This window comes from Chelonus insularis, unplaced genomic scaffold (genome assembly GCF_013357705.1).
Source record: "Chelonus insularis isolate UGA/USDA-ARS -01 unplaced genomic scaffold, ASM1335770v1 contig_3_pilon, whole genome shotgun sequence".
Taxonomy (NCBI): domain Eukaryota; kingdom Metazoa; phylum Arthropoda; class Insecta; order Hymenoptera; family Braconidae; genus Chelonus; species Chelonus insularis.
The window spans coordinates 1,976,259-1,998,933 of record NW_023276556.1 but is presented as its reverse complement, the minus strand read 5'-3'; the positions used below and the strand labels follow the sequence as shown (position 1 = coordinate 1,998,933).

Here is a 22,675-nt window from a genome sequence, read left to right as displayed (position 1 = left end):
TTCACTGACAAAAAAAAGCATACACAGACCTGTTTAAATGGCTTGCAAATATATAACTTGTGGTTTTTTCCTGTACGATTTAACCCCTGGGAATACGTTTGGGGAAAGAATTTGACGTTCTCATTGGTCTGCGAATCTTGAGTCTCTGAGTGATCAAAGTGGTCTGCAATCTTGGACCGATTTTACACTCGAGTTCGCATCTATGTATTTACTTAACAGCGATTTACTTACCTATCCATGCTTTATTCTCATTGGGTAAGCTTAATACACACACTATTGTTACAACAGAATGAACCAATGAGCAATCTTTAGGTATTTGTGGCAATATTTATTAACAAAAGAAATGATTTTAAATAAAAATTGTGTTAATTAAATGAAAAATTAAATTAACTCATGATTCACTGTTAAACAAATGTAATAATCATTGAAAAACATATGAACGTTTTTCAATAATAGTTGATTTAAATTCCACATAATATAGCTATTGTCATGTTGTCGCCATCTTTAATGTCGCCATAATGTTGATGTGTCACGTGACCAGAGGGAGCAGCTAGTCTATGAGGTGAATGCGCCGGGTTAAATTAGCTTAAAAAAGTCAAAAATTTACGCGTGTGTAATTAATAACCAGTAACTTCAGCTGCAAGAAACAGTCAAAAGTCATGGATCCACGAAAATTAACGGAATTACTTCGTGCAACGATTGAACCCGCTCAACAGAAACAAGCTGAAGAACAACTTAATCAGGTGAGCCGTCCCTGAAAAACGTGCTTTTCTCTCTCTTGGACTATCCTGAATGTTCTGTCCGAAATCACCAACATGTGGCTTCATTTTTGTTGATTTAGTAATCTTGGATTTCTTTTTTTCCCTCCGTTTAATTATTTCCATGCATATGATTTATAACCCTATCATACTTTATTTCAAGATATTAGTCAAGCTTTTTTACTATCGGATTTGATATATTTTCAGCAATTGGTCAAGTTCACACATGTATATAATGTAGTTACTAATAATTATTCCTTTGAAATGATGATTTCACATGTAAAAAATAAATTACTACATATAAATATTAATAGCTTTGTTAATATTTATTTATGTAAACAAATTCATCATTTTATTTGCCAATGATTTTTACAGGTTCACAAAATTATTGGATTTGCTCCCAGTCTTCTGCAAGTAATTATGTCAACGGAGGTGGAACCTCCTGTTAGACAAGCTGGTAGATAGATTTATTTAAATAACAAATACTAATTTCTGTACCATCACTTGTCTTATGTATTTATGATGATTTTTTTAGGTGTTATATACTTGAAAAATTTAATTATTACCAATTGGGTAGACCGTGAACCTGAAAATGGAGTGCAACCATTCAGTATTCATGAACAAGACAGAGCTATGATACGTGATGCCATAGTTGATGCTGTGGTACATGCTCCGGAGTTGATACGAGTTCAGCTAGCTACATGTATTAGCAATATTGTGAAACATGACTTTCCCGGGCGTTGGACACAAATAGTAGATAAAATTACTATTTATCTTCAAAATCCTGATGCTTCTTGTTGGCCTGGTGTACTTTTGGCTCTATATCAGCTCGTTAAAAATTTTGAGTAAGATTTTTTTATATTTGGCAAAGACAATTTTTTTCATCATAATAAAAAATGCTTCTTTTTTAGATATAAAAAACCTGAAGAACGTGGACCGTTAAACGAAGCAATGAATTTATTGTTTCCTATGATTTACCAATTGATATTACGTTTGCTACCTGATCCATCAGAACAATCAGTTTTATTACAAAAACAAATCTTAAAGATATTTTTTGCATTAACACAGCATTCCCTTCCTTTGGATTTAATATCAAAGGAAGTATTTTCTCAGTGGATGGATGTCATAAGACAAGTTGCTGATAGACCAGTTCCACCTGAAACAAATAATCCAGATCTTGATGAAGATGAAAGAGCCGAATTAGCTTGGTGGAAGTGTAAAAAATGGGCTCTTCATATTCTTTTCAGAGTATTTGAAAGATATGGAAGTCCAGGAAATGTAACCAAAGAATATAAAGAATTTTCGGAATGGTATCTGCAAACATTTAGTGGTGGAATTTTGGAAGTTTTACTGAAAATTTTAGATCAATATCGTCGTAAAATATATGTATCGCCAAGAGTTATTCAACAATCAATTAACTACATAAATCAAGGAGTTAGTCATGCGTATTCATGGAAGTTCTTAAAACCTCACATGTTTGAAATCATAAGAGATGTTTTGTTTCCTATTTTATCGTATTCAGCAGCTGATGAAGAACTGTGGAACAGTGACCCTCATGAATATATACGAGTTAAATTTGATATTTTCGAAGATTTTGTATCTCCAGTGACCGCTGCACAAACTCTGCTTCATTCGGCTTGTAAAAAACGACGAGATATGTTACAAAAAACAATGCAGTTTTGTGTAGAAGTATTACAATCTCCTAATGCTGATCCTCGGCAAAAAGATGGTGCCCTTCATATGATTGGAAGCCTAGCAGATATTTTGTTAAAGAAAAAAATATATAAAGAACAAATGGATAAAATGGTTTTACAATATGTTTTTCCAGAATTTAATAGTCCACATGGGCATATGAGAGCCAGAGCTTGTTGGGTTTTGCATTATTTTTCGAAAATAAAATTCAAACAGGAAGCTATATTAATAGAAGCCATACGTCTTACAACAAATGCCCTACTCTCAGACAAAGATCTTCCCGTGAAAGTTGAAGCGGCCATAGGGTTACAGTCTTTATTAAGTGCTCAACCTAAAGCTCAAAAGTATATTGAACCACTGATAAAGCAGATAACTCTTGAACTTTTAAATATAATCAGAGAAACTGAAAATGATGATTTAACATTGGTTATGCAAAAAATTGTCTGTACTTACACAAAACAATTAATGCCAATTGCTGTAGAAATTTGTCAACATTTAGCTGCAACCTTTAGCCAAGTTCTTGAAACAGATGAAGGAAGTGACGAAAAAGCTATTATGGCAATGGGTTTACTAAATACGATAGCCACTTTATTATCAGTAATGGAAAATCAACCACAAATAATGGCACAATTACAGCCAACTGTCCTTCAAGTCGTTGCTCATATTTTTGGTCAAAGCGTGATTGAATTTTATGAAGAAGCTTTGTCACTAGTGTATGATTTGACTGGAAAATTTATTTCTGAAGATATGTGGAAAGTTCTTGAACTTATGTATCAACTTTTCCAAAAAGACGGGTTTGATTACTTCACAGATATGATGCCTGCACTTCATAATTATATCACAGTTGATACACCAGCGTTCCTTTCAAATGAAAATCATGTTTTAGCTATGTTCAACATGTGTAAAGCTATTCTGACCAGTGATGCCGGTGAAGATCCTGAGAGTCATGCTGCTAAATTATTAGAAGTAATCATTTTACAATGTAAAGGACATATTGATCAGTGTATTCCATCGTTGGTTCAATTAGTTCTTGAAAGATTGACGCGGCAAGTAAAGACTTCAGAATTGAGAACGATGTGCTTACAAGTGGTAATTGCTGCGCTCTATTATAATCCTGCTCTGTGCCTCGATGTAATGGATAGATTACAAGGAACATTAGGACAATCTACCGAACCAATTGCTTCACATTTTATAAAACAATGGATTCATGATACTGACTGTTTTCTGGGTTTGCATGACCGTAAACTTTGTGTTTTAGGACTTTGCACTCTTATAAGCATGGGGCCTGCTAGACCGCAGGCTGTTAATGAGTGCGCCGAACAAATTATTCCCTCTTTAATACTCTTATTCGACGGCTTAAAACGAGCATATGCTGCCAAGGTTGCTGAAGACGAAGAAGACCAAGAAGATGAAGAAGAAAGTGATATTGAAGAAGAAGTTTTATCGTCAGATGAAGATGAAATCGACGATGCTAGTCAAGAATATCTTGAGAAACTTCAAGAAAAAGTAACTAGATCGTCTGCTCAGCATGGATATAATATTAATGCATCGATCCAAGATGGAGATCACAGATCTGACGATGAGGACGATGATGATTCAGACTTTGAAGCAAATGAAGAAACAGCTCTAGAATGCTATATCACCCCTCTGGATTATGATGATACTAATCAAGATGAATACGTAGTTTTCAAAGAAGTTATGCAAAGTAATGCTTTTAATCATTAGTTTTTTTTAGTTATTGTTTAAATTATATTTTTTTTTCAAAGTTAGATATATATTATATATTTTTCTAGATATTGAAAGAACTGATCCGTCATGGTATGGAGCTTTGACAAATCATTTAACACCTGAACAACAAAAGGCCCTTCAAGAAGTAATATTGCTTGCAGATCAACGTAAAGCAGTTCTAGAGAGTAAAAGAATTGAACAAAGTGGCGGTAATTATTGGAAATAATTATTATTGTTCCTTTAACTAAAGATGTTATTAACTTAGATATTTTTGTCTACAGGATATGCTTTTCACTCACAGACTGTGCCGACGTCATTTAATTTCGGTGGAACGCCTTTAGGTCGATAAAACATTATCTAAGTGTTTTTATTCTAGACTAATAAATAACTAAAATATAAATAATAAATTTTACGATAAATAATTTCAAATAAAAGTGAAGAAAGGAAAAATGAAATCTAAATTTACATTAAGCACGCAATTGTAAACATGACTATTTTCCAAACATTATGCATTTTCTATTTGCTACTCTTATGTAAAATGGATCATTGTAAATTACTGAACATACTCGGAAGTGGTTGTTTGACGTTCCGAAGTAGATTACTTCTAATAATACATATTTACCGATGACAAATTAATTCAGTTTATTACGTAGAAACATGATAACGATCAAAGCTCGAAGTACTTTTGTACATTATACAGATATAAATTTTATTCGGAAATTATTTGTTCAATTTTAATTAAACATTATCTATTTATTAAAAGATAAAAAAATGTTTTGAACATTAAATTATTTTTTTTTTTGTTTTCATTAATAGTAAAACTATTACAAAAATTTTAGTTCAAATATTAATTTTTTGCATCCAATTTACAATGAACTCAAAAAGTTTTTATTCTTGATTTTGATAATATCTGTTAGATCAATTCCCGCCGAAAAATTTAATTTGTAATATTTGTTACAAGTATATTGAATCGTTAAAAAAATATATCATACTAGATTTTTAAAAATAATTCTACTAATGAAATGAATTTTTATTCTTTCTTGTTATAAATCTTTAATAGACCATCTCATCGATAAATAAGTCTTTGAAAGCAAAGTGTATATAAAAGGACAGTACAAGGAATAAATTTGCTTTAGAGTGCAAATGCATTACATTTAATTTTATTAATATTACATAATAATTATAATAATAATGATAATAATTTATAATAATGAACCTATAAAAATTTATGATTACTGAATTATTACGAACACGAGATTTTATTGATGAAAAAAAATCAAGATTTGATTTATCATTAGAATTTTATTCTTTTAATCAATTTTAAAATTTTTCATACATTCCTCGGTTCGTAATTCGAAGGTACGAGTGGAGATCTTGAACGTTTAAAAAAAATTAAAAATATCCAAGCGCTGATTATGATTATCATTATCACGATTTTTTTTGATGATAGATAAGTCATAGCAATGAATAATATTTTTCGCTATCACACTTGGTAATAATATTTTCGTCCTTCTTAAATTATATTTTAATCCGATACCTAGTTTTATTATTATTTATACATCATTATCAATCTCCACGGTATTAAATCCAGAACATATATACTTGAAAGTGCTTTAAATTGAAGTTTATATTATTCGAGTGTGATAAATTTGCGAAACTATCCGACATTCTTTAAATTATGCTTTAATTAATTGCTTGGCCACAATTCATCATTATTTATATCTATAAATTATAAATAGAAGTTATTAATTTGTTATGTGACAAAAGCAGCCTAAATTATGTAACTAAATGTCGTATAGAATCGAAATTTTTTTACTCATCTTTTTGTTTTTTTTTTAATTTTTTTACAAATAATGATGAAAGCTTTTGAAATGTACACAAACAATAAAGATAAATTGTCATTGTTTATGTTCCCGTTGTAGTTAGGATTTATTCATTTTTCAAAAGCGACTTTCTGTGAGATTGCGTGACAAATTCTGCAATTTAACAATATATCACTTGAGACACCGTTCAAAATAAAATGATCCAACGTATCCACCTCTCATGGCTTTTATAACATTTTGCTCGAAAGCTCGTCTATTATTTTGTAAAACTTCTGCAGCTTCTTTATTTAATGGATCTTCTGGGTTTGGCTCCTAATTAAAAATCATTCAAAATTATTCACTATTAATGATAAAAAAATTTTATGAAATAAAGTTGTAAGACAATCTTGATAGTAAAAGTTAAAATTCAATATCAATGATTGAATAGATATTTCTAGAAGTTATAAAGATAATTTAGAATTTATATGAGCATAAAATATTACGAATAAATGGTATTAATTATTGATTAAAGACAAGTAGAATAATGATGACGTACCAAGAATAGATATTGTAAACCATAAACAATAGAATTGATAGTGAGTACAGGTTTCCAATCCTCTCTTAAAATATTCAAACATACGTTGCCTTCGAGATCAATGTTTGGATGATAAACTTGAGTTTCACATTTGACTTTAGGTGGTTCATGAGGGTAATTAGGTCCAACTTTAAAACTAAATGTGAAATTGCCACCTCGGTAAAAGCCCTATAATCATAATACAAGTTTGTTTACTTTAATTTGATACGTTATCAATCTATTATATAAATAAAATTTTGAAAAAGTTTATGTCTTACTTCGTCAGGGCAAATTATTATTTTGAAATTTAACAAGTCATCTTGATCAGGAAAATCAGTAAGACATGTTCTTGGAAGATTTAATTCATTAATATCTGAAAGAAAAAATTTTTAATTACATAGACTATTACGAAAATTATCGGGAAGGACAAAGAAATTTCAAGTCTTGGTAAAAATAAAAAGTAAATGATTTGTTAACCTTTTGTAATCCTCAACTGAGCAGCAGAAGCTTTTTTTTGACTACCTGCTTTTGGTGATTCACCATCTTTTTTTGCTTGTTTCAACGAAAATAATTTAATCATGTTAAAGATTCACTACTTATTAATCTGCAAACTTTAAGTGTCATACAAAGTACCTAAATAATCGTACAGATTCTTAATAACTTATTAAAAAAATCTTTGACAAGCAAAAATTCACTCGTATTGTGCGTCAGTTTGTCGACCTTGACTATTTACACGGCATCCATATGTGTGCATACATACATATATGGTTGATCGCTTTACATGAGTGTACGTACACATACTTAGATCACGCCGTGATATCTAAAAATTATCTCCTGCAACGTTTAATGAATATTTAAAAACAATAACAGCACTTTTATTTGAAAAATTAATAAATAGAAAATAATTCAAACAAGTATAATTTTTTAAAGGCAAGTACTCAAATAACCTTTGATAGAAAAAAAAATAAAAGCTTCAATCAATTGGAGTATTTTTGAATATTTTTAATTTATAGTAAACAACATTATTAAATGGAAAACGTTACTAGTGTATAAAATTTATAAATAAAAATGATTATTTCTGACAAATAAATTTTTTCTATAAAAAGTGTCTAAAAATCTAAAGTATTGTACTTGAAGAACATTCAGAATTTTTTATTTAAATTACATACTCTCAAATGACTGGTAAATGATAGTTGATAAATGAGGAGAATTTACATTGGCGTTTCCTTAGTAACTATCCAATTACAAATAATATTCTAGTATTAGCTCGTATTTTATCATAAAAAAAAGTACATCAATATAATGTTTTATTAAATATTGAGATAAGTAGTGCTGAAAAATAGTTGTTTATAATGAGAGCCCATCTGAAATGGGTTGATAAAGTCCAGGAGAAGACAGAACAATGTATTTATGATCTTTGTTTTAATCCTGATGAAACTCAACTTGTTGTGGCTGCAGGACATCAAGTTTTGGTTTATGAAACTGCAGAAGGTGTGTTAATTCAACCCTTAAAAGGTCATAAAGATACAGTATATTGTGTATGTTATGCAAAAGATGGAAAGAAATTTGCATCCGGAAGTGCTGATAAAAGCGTTATTATTTGGACCTCAAAATTGGAGGGGATTTTGAAATATTCTCACAATGATTCCGTTCAATGCATGAAATTTAATCCAGTTTTTCATCAATTATTCAGTTGCTCAATTTCAGACTTTGCTTTCTGGTCTAGTGAACAAAAAGCTGTTCAGAAGAATAAAACTGGTGGTCGTATTAATTGCTGTGATTGGACCAGCGATGGCCAATATTTAGCATTAGGTTTAGCAGCTGGATATGTTTCAATAAGAAATAAAAATGGTGAAGAGCAAGTCAGAATTGAAAGACCTGGTGGAACACCAATTTGGAGTCTTTCATGGGGTCCAGTTCGTGATGATACAAATGTAGACATTCTATGTGTAGCAGAATGGGGTGGAATTATTTCATTTTATACTTTAACTGGACAACAAATTGGTCGAGATCGAGTTCTTAATTTTATTCCTCTCAAAGTTGTTCATTTTCCTGAAGGACAATACATCCTTGTAGTTGGAAGCAATAGAAAATGCTTGTTAATGAACCATGAAGGCATACAGCTGACAGAAATTGGAGATACTTTGTCTTCTTGGATTTGGAGCTGTGCAGTGCATCCTTCATCGGGTTTCGTTGCTCTTGGATGTCAAGATGGTACTATAACATACTTACAATTAACTTGGAATATTGTTCATGGACTTTATGGTGATAAATACGCCTATAGAGAAAATATGACAGATGTTATAATTCAGCATTTGATAACGAACCAAAAAGTGAGAATTAAATGTAAGGATTTAATTCATAAAATAGCTGTATATCGAGATAAATTGGCTGTTCAATTACCAGAACGTGTGATTATTTATGAACCATCTGGAAGTTCTGATGGAATGCATTACAGAATTCAAGAAAAAATATCACAAACACTCAATTGTAATCTTCTTGTGGTAACTTCGAATAACTTAGTTTTATGTTTAGACAAACGTCTTCAGAGTTTATCCTTTTCCCAAGTTGTTGAACGAGAATGGGTGCTTGATAGTCCAATTACATATATCAAAGTGGTTGGAGGACCAGCAGGAAAAGAATGTCTAATAGCAGGATTACAAAGTGGTCAAGTGATGAAAATTTATTTAGACAATTCTTTTCCTGCCCATCTAACTAAAGTTGACGGTTCTGTTAGATGTTTGGACATTAGTTCAATGAAAGAAAAATTAGCAGTTGTAAGTGAAACTGGAACACTATCAGTCTATGACTTATGTACAGAATGTAAAATTTATGAGCATGAGGATGTTACAAGTGTAGCGTTTAATCGAGCCTTTGAGGATATGATATGTTTTTCTGGAAGAGATTTTCTTACAATAAAAGTAGGCAATTTTCCTGAATATAGACAGAAATTAAATGGATTTGTTGTGGGCCATAATGGCTCTAAATTATACTGTATTAATGGCACAAATATTGAAACTGTTGATATTCCTTTATCAGCAACAATGTATCAATATCTTGAAGAAGGTATGTTTGAAGAAGCTTATGCTGTTGCTTGCCTCGGGGTTGCTGAATCTGACTGGTTAGCTTTAGGAATGGCAGCCTTAGATAAATTACAACTATCAATAGCACACGCTACTTTTGCAAGATTAAAAAAATTGAGATATATAGAAGTAGTTAATGAAATTGAAGATAAATTAAAATCAGGAGAATGGGGGCAAGAAGCTTGCATGGCTACAGCAGCTGCAGCAATGGGTAGATTGCGAGAAGCTGCTAAACTGTATCAAAAAGCTGGTCTTCAGCAATATGCTCTCGACATGTACTCTGATCTAAGAATGTTCGATATTGCTCAGGAATTTATTGCAAGTGGAAATACTCAGGATAAAACAATTCTTTTACGAAAAAGAGCTGAATGGGCCAAAAGTTTAGGAGAACCAAGAGCAGCAGCAGAAATGTTTTTAGCAGCTGGAGATATTGAGAGAGCTATTAATATTATTTCAGAGTATGGATGGATTGACATGTTAATAAAAGTTGGTAGACAACTTGACAAAGCTGATAGAGATAATTTATCGATTATTGCTAAGAAACTGAGAGAATTAGGAGCAACTCATGGAGCAGCTGAAGTTTTCAGTCGTCTAGGAGATGACCCTGATGTTGCTGATGTTCTAATTGAAGCGCAAGCATGGCCAGAAGCTTTCGAACTTGTAGAAAGAAATCCGAAATTAAAATCTAGAGTTTACGGACCTTATGCTAGATGGTTAGCAGAAACTGGAAGATTTTCTGAAGCTCAAGAAGGTAATTTAGTTAATTTATCGCAATTATTATTACTAGAATTAAAACAAAAATGATATAATTTTCTATGTTTATAGCGTTTCAAATAGCTGGACAAACGGAAGAATCGATGACAGTCCTTACGACACTAGCAGAAAATGCCGTGATTGAAAGAAGATTTCGTGATGCTTCTTACTTTTTTTGGCTTTTATCTCAGCTAACTTTAAATTTACATAAAAGTCCGGAAGAAATTGCAGACTTGTTTCAAGAGTATTCTGATAAAGCAGATATTTATTATGCTTATCATGACGTATTTAAATATATGGTAAGTTAATGAACGAAAAGATAAAATTATCTAAAATCATTACAAATGCTTATCTATTTTTAGGAAGAGCCTTTCACATCTTTGATGCCGGAAGCTTTATTCCACATTTCTCGTTTTTTATTAATGAAAACGCACGGAAAACGTATGGAAAATGTATCAAAAATCACAATAATTTATGCACTAGTTAAACAAGCTCGAATTCTTGGTGCTGATAAATTGGCAATTCAGTTGATTGAACAAATGAGGGAAATGAAGATTCCGGATCATCTTTTAGGACAAATAGAATTAGTTACGTTGAGTGCGAGAGCACATAAGTATCGTGATCCTGAAGAACTTTTACCGCTTTGTTATCGATGTTCAACATTCAATCCATTATTGCCAGCCAATAATTATTCTACTAACCGTTGTGTTCAATGTAATCTTAAATTTCATTACTCTTTTGTGTCATTTGAGATGTTACCACTAGTTGAATTCGAACTAGAAGATGGTATAACAGATGCAGAAGCTAGAAAATTGATTGAAGATCCTAATACTCCTGTAGAAAGTATTGAAATGGTTAAAGATCAAATGACAATAACTACTGAAGAGCCAGATTTATTCACGGCTAATTTATTAAAATATGAGGTAAATGTGTACAATAATTCTGGAATCAATCATATTTAGTACTATTGTTGATCAAATAAAATTGATATATTAATTTGTACAGGAAAAGAGACAAGAATCAACCATCAAAGTGGGACGTACTGTTTTAAAAAGTATGGAACCGTACAATGTATTGATAGTCGAATGGCCGAAGCCATTTAAAACAAAATATTATAGAAATTTACTGACCGATGTTCAAGTTACGTACTGTCCATCTTGTTTACGAGTAAGAAGTTCATTTTAAATTAATAATAAATGCAACAAATGAACAAATAATTCTTATAACCATTCTATTTTTATTTCAGCTATTTCAAGCTGATGATTATGAATTAGCAACAATTCGTCACGGTCATTGCCCATTTTGTCGATATTCAAATACTCCATTAACTTAGAATAATTTTTATTATTGTGTACCTGAAGATCGAAAACAAGTGTAATTGTTACAAAATTGTAAATGAATCAATTATTGTGTAAATGAATTTCATAATTAATTAAGAAGAAAATTTATCATTTTTACGTCAGTGTTCAATTGTACATTAAAATTACTGGAGGAATTACGAAATGTGAACATTTAAAAAATAAAATTTTTTTTTATTTACTATTTATTTATCTTTGTAAAACAAAATCTACTTCATCGAAATAAAAATTTTTAAATATTATTCAAATTAATGTTTATTACTTTTTTTCTAAGAACTTGTGAAGATTACCGTTTTGAACATCGTAAAAAGTGTCACTCTCGAAAAAACGATTCAAATGAGTTACAGTTATTCCAATATATTAACACATCAACAGACAAAATTACGCTAATCTTTAATACTGTTATGTAAAATGACCTGTGATGTCAAAAAGACAGCTCTGTCAAAGTTTTGTGCAGTGTGATGTTGTTTAGTTGCTGAAAAGAACTTAATAAGTATGAATTACCAAGTGTTTTCATTTATGTTTATCATAATAATTTCACCTATACTTACTCATAATTCATTTACGAATTCATCTTTACTGGATTCTTCTGACAACTCCGCAAATCAGCGAAAAGAAAAATGTAAAATGATATGATGATTTTCCAAGTGATCTTTAAGACAAAAATAATCACAGTTGTTAAAAAAAAATTTTTCAATTCTTACAGTTTTTCCACTATTCAGTGTAGTTCGATTTGCGAATTCTGAATGCTCTGGGTCTAACAATTTAAATGGTACTTGCTTTACTCGTAGAGAATGTTCAAATTATAAAGGTTCTTCAGCAGGTTCATGTGCTAATGGATTGGGAGTTTGCTGTACATGTAAGGATAACAAACAACTAATAACATATCAACTTATAGAGACTATTGAATTATATAAACAAATTTAATAAAAAACTTTCATCAGTTAAACGAGAATGTGGAACCACGACTAATGTAAATAATACATATTTTACCAATCCTGGATATTCTTACGAAGGTGGAGAACGATGCATGATAACCGTTTATAGATGCAATTCAAATATTTGTCAATTGAGAATTGATTTTATGGAATTACGATTAACTCAGCCTAATGCTAGTGGAGTTTGTGATATTGACTTTTTGTTGATTTCTGGAGCATCATCAAATGTCCCAAGGATTTGTGGTGAAAATAATAACCAACACAGTAATTTGTTTTTCTATTCAATTTGTTTCATCTAATTATCTAGAGAATTAAACTATTAAAAAATATTTTGAACAATTTCAGTGTATCTAGACTTTAAAGGTGATAATCCTATCACAATTTCCGTTGATACAAATACTGATTACTCATTTTCACGTAGATGGAATTTGCGAATTCAACAAATAGCTTGTGATTCACCATGGCGAGGTAACAAAATAAAATAACAATAGTACTTAATAAGTGTTAAGTAAAATAAATTTTTTAGCTCCTAATGGTTGCCTTCAATATTACAAGACAGCTTCAGGAACTGTTACTAGCTTTAATTATGATCTTGCAACAAATCCTCGGGGTAATATTATCATGATATATCTGTTACATATGATTTTTTCTAATCAAATCAGTATTTTTACTTCCATTACAGTTTTAATGCCGGGTCAAGTACCAGGAACTCGACAAATGTCTTATTTGAATTATGGTGTTTGTGTGAGAATGGCAGCTGGCTATTGTACGATAGAATGGTCTCAAGCTGATTCGTCTTCTTTTTCAATATCTGGCGATTCTGGAAGTATTGATACAACGGGTAAGTAAATTTTATTTTATTTTTGAAATTGATGACACTAAAAATCTTATGACTCTTTTATTTCAGATAATTTAGATGATTCAGATTATGCAGATTCCGGTGAAACATGCGATCATAATTTCGTTATCGTACCTAATCCTTCAACAGTTACTGGAGTTCGTTATAACACAGATCGATTCTGCGGGAACAGTTTTCAAACAAAACAAAGTAGTACCAAACCATTTGTTCTTTCTGTCATAACAAATCCAGATCCAAATGAGAATGTAGAATCAGGTCCCAATGATCCCCCAATCATCAAAGATATCGGGAATCGTGGATTTATATTAAAATATCGACAATTAGCGTGTTCAGTTTAGTTTTATTTTATAGTATAACTTTTTTTAAAAATATCAAATAAATAGATCATTAAAGAAATTATATATTACCTTCAAAAAGATACGTTAAACTAAGCAACTAATAAACTAGCTCCATTATGACTATTGATTTGCTCTGTCATAGCTTGATACCAACTCGATAATTTTGTATATTTCAATGCATCTTGAAATGCATCACATCCTTCAATACTTTTTAAAACTCCATAAACTGCTAAATCTGAGAGGTCTGGACTACTTCCGCCCATAAACGTGCCTCCTCTTGCATTAACAGCATTTATCCATGTGTTTAATTCATCATAAAACGATTGACGAACGTCATCTTTTAAATTGTGTCTCGTTTTTAATCTTTTTCCAACCATCCACATTGCCAAAGCACCTATATTGATCATTATAGCTCTTTCCCATGCAGGAAAATACTCTTCCCATTTTCCAACCTTAATATAACAAATTCCTTATTATTATATTCGAAGTAATTAATGTAAAAGCCTAAAATGTTACTAGTTTTACCTCAGAAAACCATCGAAATGTTTGGAAAGATTCATTAAGCGTTCGATAAACGTTTGGTGAAAGTGTGTGTACCAAAACATCATCAGCCCATTGTCTCCATTTACGTTCTTCTCTGAATAAAAATTATAACAATTGAATTAAATTTCTTCATAATCTAATACTAGCTGGACACTTGAAACCTTACGTAATATCATCAAGACTTCGATTTTTAGGCGTAGATCCTTGATACATCAAAAAATATTTATTAATTATCTCATGCTTGAGTCCTTTGTCATCATTCATAGCAATAATTGGATAAAACTGGACTAATTCATTTATTTTATGACTAGGATCATGTAAATAAGATGCCAGAACCGATATAATCATAGAACTGTCATTTAGTGGACGATAACCCTCTTCAACTTTTGCTAATAAAATAGGGACTTTTTTATATGATGACCAGCTGGTTTCTCTTCTTAATACTGGATCAACTTCAACAACGTCATAAGAAAGTCCATAGTAATCGAGAAATGTACGTACTTTACAACAAAAAGGGCATGACTGATACTGAAAGAGAGTTAGTTTTAAGCCGGTTGAATCAACTGGAGAAATAACCTGTGGAAAAATTATGGTTGATTATTGTTGATAAAGTAAGTAAATGTATTGTTGATGATTATAATCATATTACTTTTCTCGAAGGCGTTATTGGTGGCTTGTACTTCAGAATATCAAACTGAATCACAGTACCCTCTAATGCAAGGTTTTTTCGTCTGCTTTCAATTTTATAATAAGCATAACCTATTCCAACAATTGTTCCAACTGCTGCACCAATTAAACTTGTTTTCAGTATTCCTAAAGTCGGTTTTGGCTCTTGTACAACAGTTCGGAATGATTTTATAAATGTGTCACCGCGATACAATATATTGTTATTTAGTAGTTTTTTAGAATATCTTAATAATTTATGTAATGCAGCCATATTAATTATATTTTCAACAAAAAAAATTTCTCACGTGTTACTGAAAATTATAGAAATGGTAATTAAAATTATATTTTCAATTCGTTGCAATATGTAGAAGAATATACTTGGTACTTTTAAAATGATAATGTGCACATCTGTTATTATTTTTATACAATTAATCACAATTTAATGTTTTTGAACGACTTATTTTGAATCAAGTGTTTACTCACTATTGCGAAATGTGTACTTTTTCAAATCGTTGGTAAATCGAAAATTAGTAACACTTCTAATTCTGTAGCCGGTAAAATAGAGACTTATGCAGGAAAATGGTTATATGTATGTATGTATGTATGTAAAAAAACAGATGTTTCACATTACATTACGTTTGTAAAAATTATCTTTTATTACGAAGACTTTAATAAGTTAAATAATGTCTTTTTTAAACTGATATTATTTGTTTAGTAATGGATGAACAATGGTTAGTTATATCAAAATAAAATTTGAATGGTAAATTATATTTAATAATTCACTATTAATAGTACTTTTTCAAACTTGAAGGAATTTATTACAGGAAAGAACATAACACAGTTGATTGGGAAAAATAAAAAATTTTAATCAAAATTTGTAACATAAAAAATGAATTTGCATTATCAATTGTATGGATTATTTTTTAATTTATCGTGAGTGAAAAAATTACCTATGTTTAAAATGTCATTGAGAATAAGGTTACTTCGAAATCGTCCTTTGAGAGTAGTTAACAATATTCCTATGAAAAATTGGATATTCTCTGGCATTTACATATTTTTATGTTTTATATTGTATTGGTTTTATGGAGGAATTTTAGCTCCATTTTTTCTATTATGTTTTGGAGCAACAGGTAAAGAGAATTTATTATTTTTCAATGAAAAATTAGTTTAACATGATTAAATTTGTTTTTTTTTTTTAGGAATATTGTATAAATTAGAAGACAATTTTGTTTATCATCCAGAATTACCACCTCATTCACGAATTTATGTACCAGCTCCTTCAACATACAATTTACCATATCAAACTGTGTACATTCGTACACAGGATGGCACTATGTTACACACATTTTTTATCGCACAACCGGGAGAAAAGTCTAAACAAGTACCCACTGTTTTATTTTTTCATGGAAACGCTGGAAATATGGGGCATAGGTACAAAAATAATCCTATATTAATAGATAGTTCAATTTTTTTTGTATCAATAAATTATTTGATAAAACAATTATTGCAGACTTGTAAATGTATCTGGTCTTTACCATGAAGTGCAATGTAATATATTAATGTTGGAATACCGTGGATATGGTTTTTCACATGGAACTCCGTCCGAAGAAGGTCTTTACATGGATGCTCAAGCTGGCATTGATTATTTAGCTGGTCGGACTGATATTAATACCAATGAAATTATTGTTTTTGGTAGATCATTAGGTAAGTTTGTAAATAAAACTGATCTACACTTTTTTTTAAAAAGGAAAATAATTAAATTTTATTTATGCAAATTTAGGAGGAGCAGTTGCGATTGATTTAGCCACTAAATACATCAATAAGCAAAAAATTTGGTGCCTTATTTTAGAAAATACATTCACCAGCATTCCTTACATGGCCTCCCTTTTAATTGGCATCAAATTCTTGGAGCGTTTACCTCTTCTTTTTTACAAGAATAAATTCATGTCACTTAAAAAAATTCACTCAATAAATGTGCCAACGTTATTTATTTCCGGATTAGCAGATATATTAGTACCTCCACAAATGATGACGGAACTTTATAACACGTGTAAGAGCACATTTAAACGATTAGTGACTATACCAGGTGGTACACATAACGAAACTTGGAATCAAACTGGTTATTATCAGCACATACAATCATTTATAACAGAACTTAGAAAAAAACCTGATTTACGTCAGTCAAGTTGCCATTACCTCATTCATGATATCTAGTATTTATTTTTTAATTATTTATTTGCAAATAAATCATTGAAAAGTTTCAATTGCGTCCATGAATTTAAATTATATAGTTACTAGTTGCTATAGTATCATCATAAGTCAACTAGATGAAGGAAGTTTATGATAAACTTTTACAATTTTCAACTTTTGCTGAGCATCATTTCAATTGTGATGGAGATGTAAATATTGTATTGCTGTGATTAAGTCTTTTAAATAATAAATTTAATAAATATATTTTATTTATCGTTTACATACTTTAAAACATATACAAAGTTGGGATTCTCTCTAGTGTCTAACATTAATAATTTAAAGCATTCCTAAAATTTCACATTGAATCTTAAAATCTCCTATTTTGTCGCCGCCGTCTTTCAAGTAATTTATGTGACATAAACAAACCAGCGATAGTAATTACTGTTAAACTTACAGTAGCAGCAATAATTAAAACTAGTACAGATTTACGTGGTTTAATAGAAACCGTTGAACTAATTGGTAAATTGTTAATATTCACATCTTCATAAATAACTAATTTTTCCAATTGTTCAACTGATTCAGAATTTACATGATTACAAAATACTTTTGTTTTCCAATTATACCAATGTATGATTCTCATATTGGATAATTTCAGTGGTTTACTACACCTGAAAATTAGTAACAATATAATCAATTTTGATTTAAGTAAGATGGAATTTTAAGTTTTTGTTTCAGAAAACTAAGTTTTTCAATTTAATTATTATGATTGTATATTATACCTCAAATCTGCCAAAAACATTGAGTGAGAAGAATACAATTTAGGAATAAAAGAATCCAACACCCATTGAAAGTTGCAATCGCAAATAAATGGATTATGCTGCAAATTTATTCCATATTTTGGGAATGAAGTGTCAGTTAGTTGAATCGCTCTCGGTGTAATTTTTTCCAAAGAATTATGACTTAAATCGAGCTAAAAAATTTATTTTGTTTACAATTCATTCGTTTTAAAAAAAAACAATTATTTGATAGAAATGAAAAACTTCATCTTTGGAAACAATGTCATTTATTACTTACAGCTTTTATAAATATATTGCAAAATATTATAAATTTTATACTTACATAACATATTCGAAGATTATCCAACCACTCTTCATTTACACTTTTTAAATTTTTATTGAAAGAAATACTGATATTAATGCAGTCATTTGGATATGTTTTCAAATAGTCAAAAACATCTTTATCAATTGTATTCAATAAATTAATGTTATCAGCAATAAAATTTTTCAATTTTATATCAGAATCAAATTTTAATATATTTAAAGGATTACCACTTACTATCAGAGTATCAAGATTCGGAAAATTTTTAGAATTAATTGATGATGGAATTTTAGAAAGATTATTATAAGAAATATCCAGTGTATGAAGATTCATGAGTTTACTATCCATAATTGAGGTCAATTGATTTTTACTAACATTTAAATAGTTTAATCTTGATTGAGTTTTAAGATCATTTACCTTTAATAAGTCAAGACTTGTAATAAAATTATTGTCAAGTTTCAAAGAAACGGCAGATATACTTTGAACAAAAGAAGTTAAATAATTGTTATTTAATTTTAAAAAATTAAGACCGCGAAAATGTTGAAATGCTTGAGTCTCAATTGATTTTATAAGATTAAAAGATAAATCTAAAAATTCTAACTGAGGAAAATGTTGAAATGTAGTTTTATTTATAATTTGGAGCTGGTTGTACGATAAGTCAAAATGCTTTAATGAACTATTATTATTTATAGAAAGTGTTTCTATGAAAGAATCTATTAAATTATGACTCACATTTAGCTCGCGAATTGAAACATTACAATAAAAACTTATATCTAGTGTCTTTAAATCATTAAATGATAAATCGAGCTCTTTTAATCCTTCAAAGTTTTTAAAATTATTAATCAGTATTGGTGATTCCCATTGTGAAATATTATTGCTTGACAGAATCAATTTATCAGGTATTCTTTCAGCAAAAAAAGTAGGAAAAATATTCAAATTAACTCCATTGTAATCTATTAACTTTCCACTGCAATTAGAAACTTGTGTTGTACCTGTTGGAGATACGTTGATTATTTAGCAATTTAAGACGCGAGTGATAATTGATTAACTTTTCTGTAACAGTACCTGATGTAAAACACGAGCAAATATCACACACAGAAGCTGAAGTAATTTGTAAATAATTTACTAAAATTATGAACAAGAAAGAATACATTTTTATAGTATCAAAAGATTTTCATGACTGAACTGGAGTTATCAGTATCTTATAGTAAATATAATATTGATAAGGTTTATCTGATTGGTGTGTCATCAAGGTATAGATGCATGTCAGCCATCTCTAATCTTTCATGATAAATTAATGAAATGTGTCGACAGAATTATTTTAACAATTATAAATTTGATAGTTTTATCGATTTATTTTTATTATAAATATAATATACAGCATTCCTTTTTATGATTTGTAATTGAAAATTAATGAAAAAAGAACAAGCACTATAAAAACAGTATTATTTTAATTCTTAAAATTAATTTATTAAATAAATTAAATTTTGTTTATTTAATAAACAAAACTATCAAGCTTTTTTGAAAAAATTCATCAAAGTTGTTTGCTTATTAGCTGATTTAGTTTTACTCAATGGTTTTGAATCAGACACTGTACGTTTTATTTCTTGTACTTCCTTCGTATCCAGAATTTCTTCATCAGAAACACTTTCATAAACATACTCCTTCTTCGTAACGAGGAAACCATCTTCATCTTGATACGTTTTATCAACTGCTTTACGAACCTTGCGTTTTCCATTAACCTGCTGAATTTGAGGAGATGGAGATTTTTCTCTAGCTGGTGGTGACTCTCTTGGAGGCGAATCATCAAATATATCTGGTTCAACCTCACTTTCAGCTGATCCTTCGCTGGAATCATCAGGCATGATAATACGTTTTCTTTTTTTTAAATCTTTTTTTTCAGATTCCTGACTCCTCTGCCTTTTATTCCCCCGTTTTTTGTTGATTTTAATTTTGGAATTTCCATTATTTATTTTTTCTTTTTCTTCTAAACGTGTACGCTTATTTTCTTTTTGAAAAACATTGGTATCATCTTCTGAAAAACTGGATTGCTGAGCGGTTAATTTATCAGTTGTTTCCGTGGTTGGCTTATCAGATGATTTGTTATTAGTCATTTTTACATTATTTGTATCCACAGAATTACCGTTCTCTTTTATAATATTCTCAGTAGAACTGTCATCACCTTCTTTGGATTTTTCTTTATTTTTAAGAGGAGGAGATTTATTATGATTCAATGCAGTAGCTTTACCAAACAAATTTTGAAACCCTGTCGCTTGAGATTGAGCTGGTTTTTTTGATAGTCCACTCTTTTTATCACCATGTTTACCTTTTGGTGGTGAAATCTTTTTTGTTGAGACTTTTTCTTCTGTTTTGTTTTTTATATTACTATTTGAATTTGTTTTAATTACTTTTTCTTCTGCTTTGCTTTTCTCATCATCATTTGAATTGTTTGTATTAATTGGTTTTAGATGATTGTCTAAAAGACCTTTTGGCTTATGTTGTATTTTATTCTCTGAAGAGGATTCGGATTTTTTGGTTGTTGCAGCTTCAAATTTAGCATTGGAACCCCATCTTTTTGCAAATAGTTCTTCATCACTACGTATATTGCTTTTTTCACATTTAATAGCACCATAAGTAATGTCACCTTTTCCAGTTTCAGCTAACAATTGAATATCAGGTAAAGATTTCTGTAAACTATACAAATGCTCCGATATTATTTTTTCGTATTTTTCTTTAGCTATTTCAAGATTCTCTTCTTTAACAACTTCGACTCGCATTTCTCCATCCTTTGTGTGTCCTATTAACATTATTGTTGCAACAATAGAATCATTGGTATTTGATTTATGTTGACTCCAATATTCCTCTAAAATTTTCTTCGCAACATTTACATGAACTTCTAATTCCTTACTCAACCATTTGTAAGTTACCTAAAAAGAAATTTATAGCAAAGATAATTATAAAAATATTGTAATTGCAATGTCAGTAATGTCATATTTTCTATTGAGAAATACCATTTTGTCTTCATCATTGATATAACCAGAAAGTGTTTCCAGATAACCCTCCATTATACTTTAAAAACTTTTATCCTTAATTCAATTGTTTGATCAAAAATTATCTCTTTGTTCAGATTATCAAATATAAAACTGTATCGAATGTAATTTCATCTAAATAAACTTATTATGTAATAATACTATCAATTAATGATGAATACACAAATGAATAGACGTGGTCACTGGTTTTTCGCGCCTTTAAAACATCAGCTGTTAGCACTCTGTACTAACCTATAGCACCTGCAGACATAAAAAAAATATTTTTAAAAAATGTCATTTTTACTATAGCGCAAGCCATAGCATTTACTTTTGCTTCCGGGAAGTGACCTCTCTAACCTCGAAAACGTCAATAAAATAGAGATCAAAAGAATCCTTTTAAATTCGTGTTTAACGGTTATTTAAAAATTAATTGTTACTAAAAACATGATGTTTATTGATCGGGAAACTGGCGAAAGTTTAGAAGATACTTTCATCGAAAGACCACCAACAATTGACAATTTAAATGCAAACAACGCAGAAACTGGAGAGCCTGAAATTATTTTTATGCGCAGCTCCGAACGTCGAGTACCTTTCCAGGTATTAAATAATAATAATGATCAAATATTATATATGCGTATATATAATAATAACTGGTTCAATACATGACTTAAGAAGTTGAAAATTCATTCCATATTCATTTTTTTTAAATTAATTTTTTTAAACATAAAATTAATGTAATTTGCAGATACCAAAAGAATTTAAGAAAAACTTTGCAGCAGAAGACGATATCAAATTTATTGATAAAAATCGTCGAAATGTAATTCCCTTTACTGAAGGAACATGTTTTGGTCAAATAAATCCTATTTTTCTGTTTCTACCTGCAATTTTTTACTTTAGATGGTTTGCAGCTATCCTGATTCTATTCGAAGTCATTATTCATCGTTGGACTCATGTTAAAAATAAAAATCTTAAAAATGTTAATATTTATTATCGTTCACCATTCTATGGAATTACTTCAGAATTTTGTGCTCTATGTCAACATGAAACGCGTATGGATCGAGTGGGAAAAATGCAGGAAATTAGAATGCATAAATTTTTAAAACAATGTCATTATATGAAAAGAGCTGTAACATAAAATAACTTTTAAATAGTTAACTAATTATTTGTCTATTGTAATTATTACTTATTCAAAAAAAATGGGATCAAATTATTTTTTTAAGATATTTATGCTACTTCTTACGTACTTGTTATCTACTTAATATTAAT

General features: G+C 29.7%; 9 protein-coding genes across 12 annotated transcripts; 5 read left to right on the top strand and 4 right to left on the bottom strand.

Annotated features, from left to right (window-relative positions):
* The first annotated feature begins 534 nt into the window (after positions 1–534).
* msk (importin-7 msk) lies at positions 535–5,322 on the top strand. Its single transcript, XM_035086402.1, has 6 exons — positions 535–743; positions 1,134–1,215; positions 1,294–1,603; positions 1,670–4,155; positions 4,244–4,387; positions 4,460–5,322. The coding sequence occupies exons 1-6, from the start codon at positions 660–662 to the stop codon at positions 4,525–4,527; spliced, it is 3,174 nt and encodes a 1,057-aa protein (XP_034942293.1). The 5' UTR covers positions 535–659; the 3' UTR covers positions 4,528–5,322.
* A 143-nt stretch (positions 5,323–5,465) lies between these two features.
* UbcE2M (NEDD8-conjugating enzyme UbcE2M) lies at positions 5,466–7,279 on the bottom strand. The gene is made up of 4 exons (XM_035086403.1): positions 7,032–7,279; positions 6,833–6,927; positions 6,537–6,743; positions 5,466–6,313 (listed from the first exon to the last, which is right to left on the bottom strand). The coding sequence occupies exons 1-4, from the start codon at positions 7,132–7,134 to the stop codon at positions 6,173–6,175; spliced, it is 546 nt and encodes a 181-aa protein (XP_034942294.1). The 5' UTR covers positions 7,135–7,279; the 3' UTR covers positions 5,466–6,172.
* Positions 7,280–7,389: 110 nt separating this feature from the next.
* On the top strand, positions 7,390–11,940 carry Oseg1 (intraflagellar transport protein Oseg1). The gene is made up of 5 exons (XM_035086401.1): positions 7,390–10,388; positions 10,463–10,689; positions 10,753–11,313; positions 11,396–11,557; positions 11,637–11,940. The coding sequence occupies exons 1-5, from the start codon at positions 7,907–7,909 to the stop codon at positions 11,721–11,723; spliced, it is 3,519 nt and encodes a 1,172-aa protein (XP_034942292.1). The 5' UTR covers positions 7,390–7,906; the 3' UTR covers positions 11,724–11,940.
* A 250-nt stretch (positions 11,941–12,190) lies between these two features.
* LOC118068672 (uncharacterized) lies at positions 12,191–13,883 on the top strand. The gene is made up of 7 exons (XM_035086244.1): positions 12,191–12,370; positions 12,455–12,607; positions 12,693–12,950; positions 13,032–13,154; positions 13,213–13,296; positions 13,369–13,527; positions 13,603–13,883. The coding sequence occupies exons 1-7, from the start codon at positions 12,244–12,246 to the stop codon at positions 13,881–13,883; spliced, it is 1,185 nt and encodes a 394-aa protein (XP_034942135.1). The 5' UTR covers positions 12,191–12,243.
* Positions 13,866–15,607, bottom strand: Su(P) (prostaglandin E synthase Su(P)). Of its 2 annotated transcripts, none has more exons than XM_035086242.1 (5): positions 15,478–15,607; positions 15,076–15,403; positions 14,593–15,002; positions 14,409–14,520; positions 13,866–14,335 (listed from the first exon to the last, which is right to left on the bottom strand). In XM_035086242.1, the coding sequence occupies exons 2-5, from the start codon at positions 15,361–15,363 to the stop codon at positions 13,973–13,975; spliced, it is 1,173 nt and encodes a 390-aa protein (XP_034942133.1). In that variant the 5' UTR covers positions 15,364–15,403; positions 15,478–15,607; the 3' UTR covers positions 13,866–13,972. The 2 variants fall into 2 exon arrangements, with proteins under 2 accessions (XP_034942133.1, XP_034942134.1); XM_035086243.1 differs by having other exon boundaries at positions 15,471–15,604.
* Positions 15,608–15,699: 92 nt separating this feature from the next.
* Bem46 (abhydrolase domain containing 13-like protein Bem46) lies at positions 15,700–17,324 on the top strand. Of its 2 annotated transcripts, none has more exons than XM_035086246.1 (5): positions 15,700–15,823; positions 15,917–16,222; positions 16,292–16,523; positions 16,603–16,796; positions 16,873–17,324. In XM_035086246.1, exons 2-5 carry the CDS (start codon positions 16,045–16,047, stop codon positions 17,304–17,306), a joined length of 1,038 nt encoding a protein of 345 aa, XP_034942137.1. In that variant the 5' UTR covers positions 15,700–15,823; positions 15,917–16,044; the 3' UTR covers positions 17,307–17,324. The 2 variants fall into 2 exon arrangements, with proteins under 2 accessions (XP_034942137.1, XP_034942138.1); XM_035086247.1 differs by having other exon boundaries at positions 15,712–15,823; positions 15,904–16,222.
* A 205-nt stretch (positions 17,325–17,529) lies between these two features.
* LOC118068668 (chaoptin-like) lies at positions 17,530–19,576 on the bottom strand. Its single transcript, XM_035086240.1, has 4 exons — positions 19,446–19,576; positions 18,402–19,372; positions 18,062–18,252; positions 17,530–17,950 (listed from the first exon to the last, which is right to left on the bottom strand). The coding sequence occupies exons 1-4, from the start codon at positions 19,531–19,533 to the stop codon at positions 17,650–17,652; spliced, it is 1,551 nt and encodes a 516-aa protein (XP_034942131.1). The 5' UTR covers positions 19,534–19,576; the 3' UTR covers positions 17,530–17,649.
* A 257-nt stretch (positions 19,577–19,833) lies between these two features.
* LOC118068669 (DNA polymerase delta subunit 3) lies at positions 19,834–21,527 on the bottom strand. Its single transcript, XM_035086241.1, has 2 exons — positions 21,392–21,527; positions 19,834–21,307 (listed from the first exon to the last, which is right to left on the bottom strand). Exons 1-2 carry the CDS (start codon positions 21,443–21,445, stop codon positions 19,892–19,894), a joined length of 1,470 nt encoding a protein of 489 aa, XP_034942132.1. The 5' UTR covers positions 21,446–21,527; the 3' UTR covers positions 19,834–19,891.
* A 289-nt stretch (positions 21,528–21,816) lies between these two features.
* LOC118068674 (uncharacterized) lies at positions 21,817–22,673 on the top strand. Of its 2 annotated transcripts, XM_035086249.1 has the most exons (3): positions 21,817–22,006; positions 22,155–22,226; positions 22,307–22,501. In XM_035086249.1, the coding sequence occupies exons 1-3, from the start codon at positions 21,854–21,856 to the stop codon at positions 22,364–22,366; spliced, it is 285 nt and encodes a 94-aa protein (XP_034942140.1). In that variant the 5' UTR covers positions 21,817–21,853; the 3' UTR covers positions 22,367–22,501. The 2 variants fall into 2 exon arrangements, with proteins under 2 accessions (XP_034942140.1, XP_034942139.1); XM_035086248.1 differs by having other exon boundaries at positions 22,155–22,673.
* Positions 22,674–22,675: the final 2 nt, after the last annotated feature.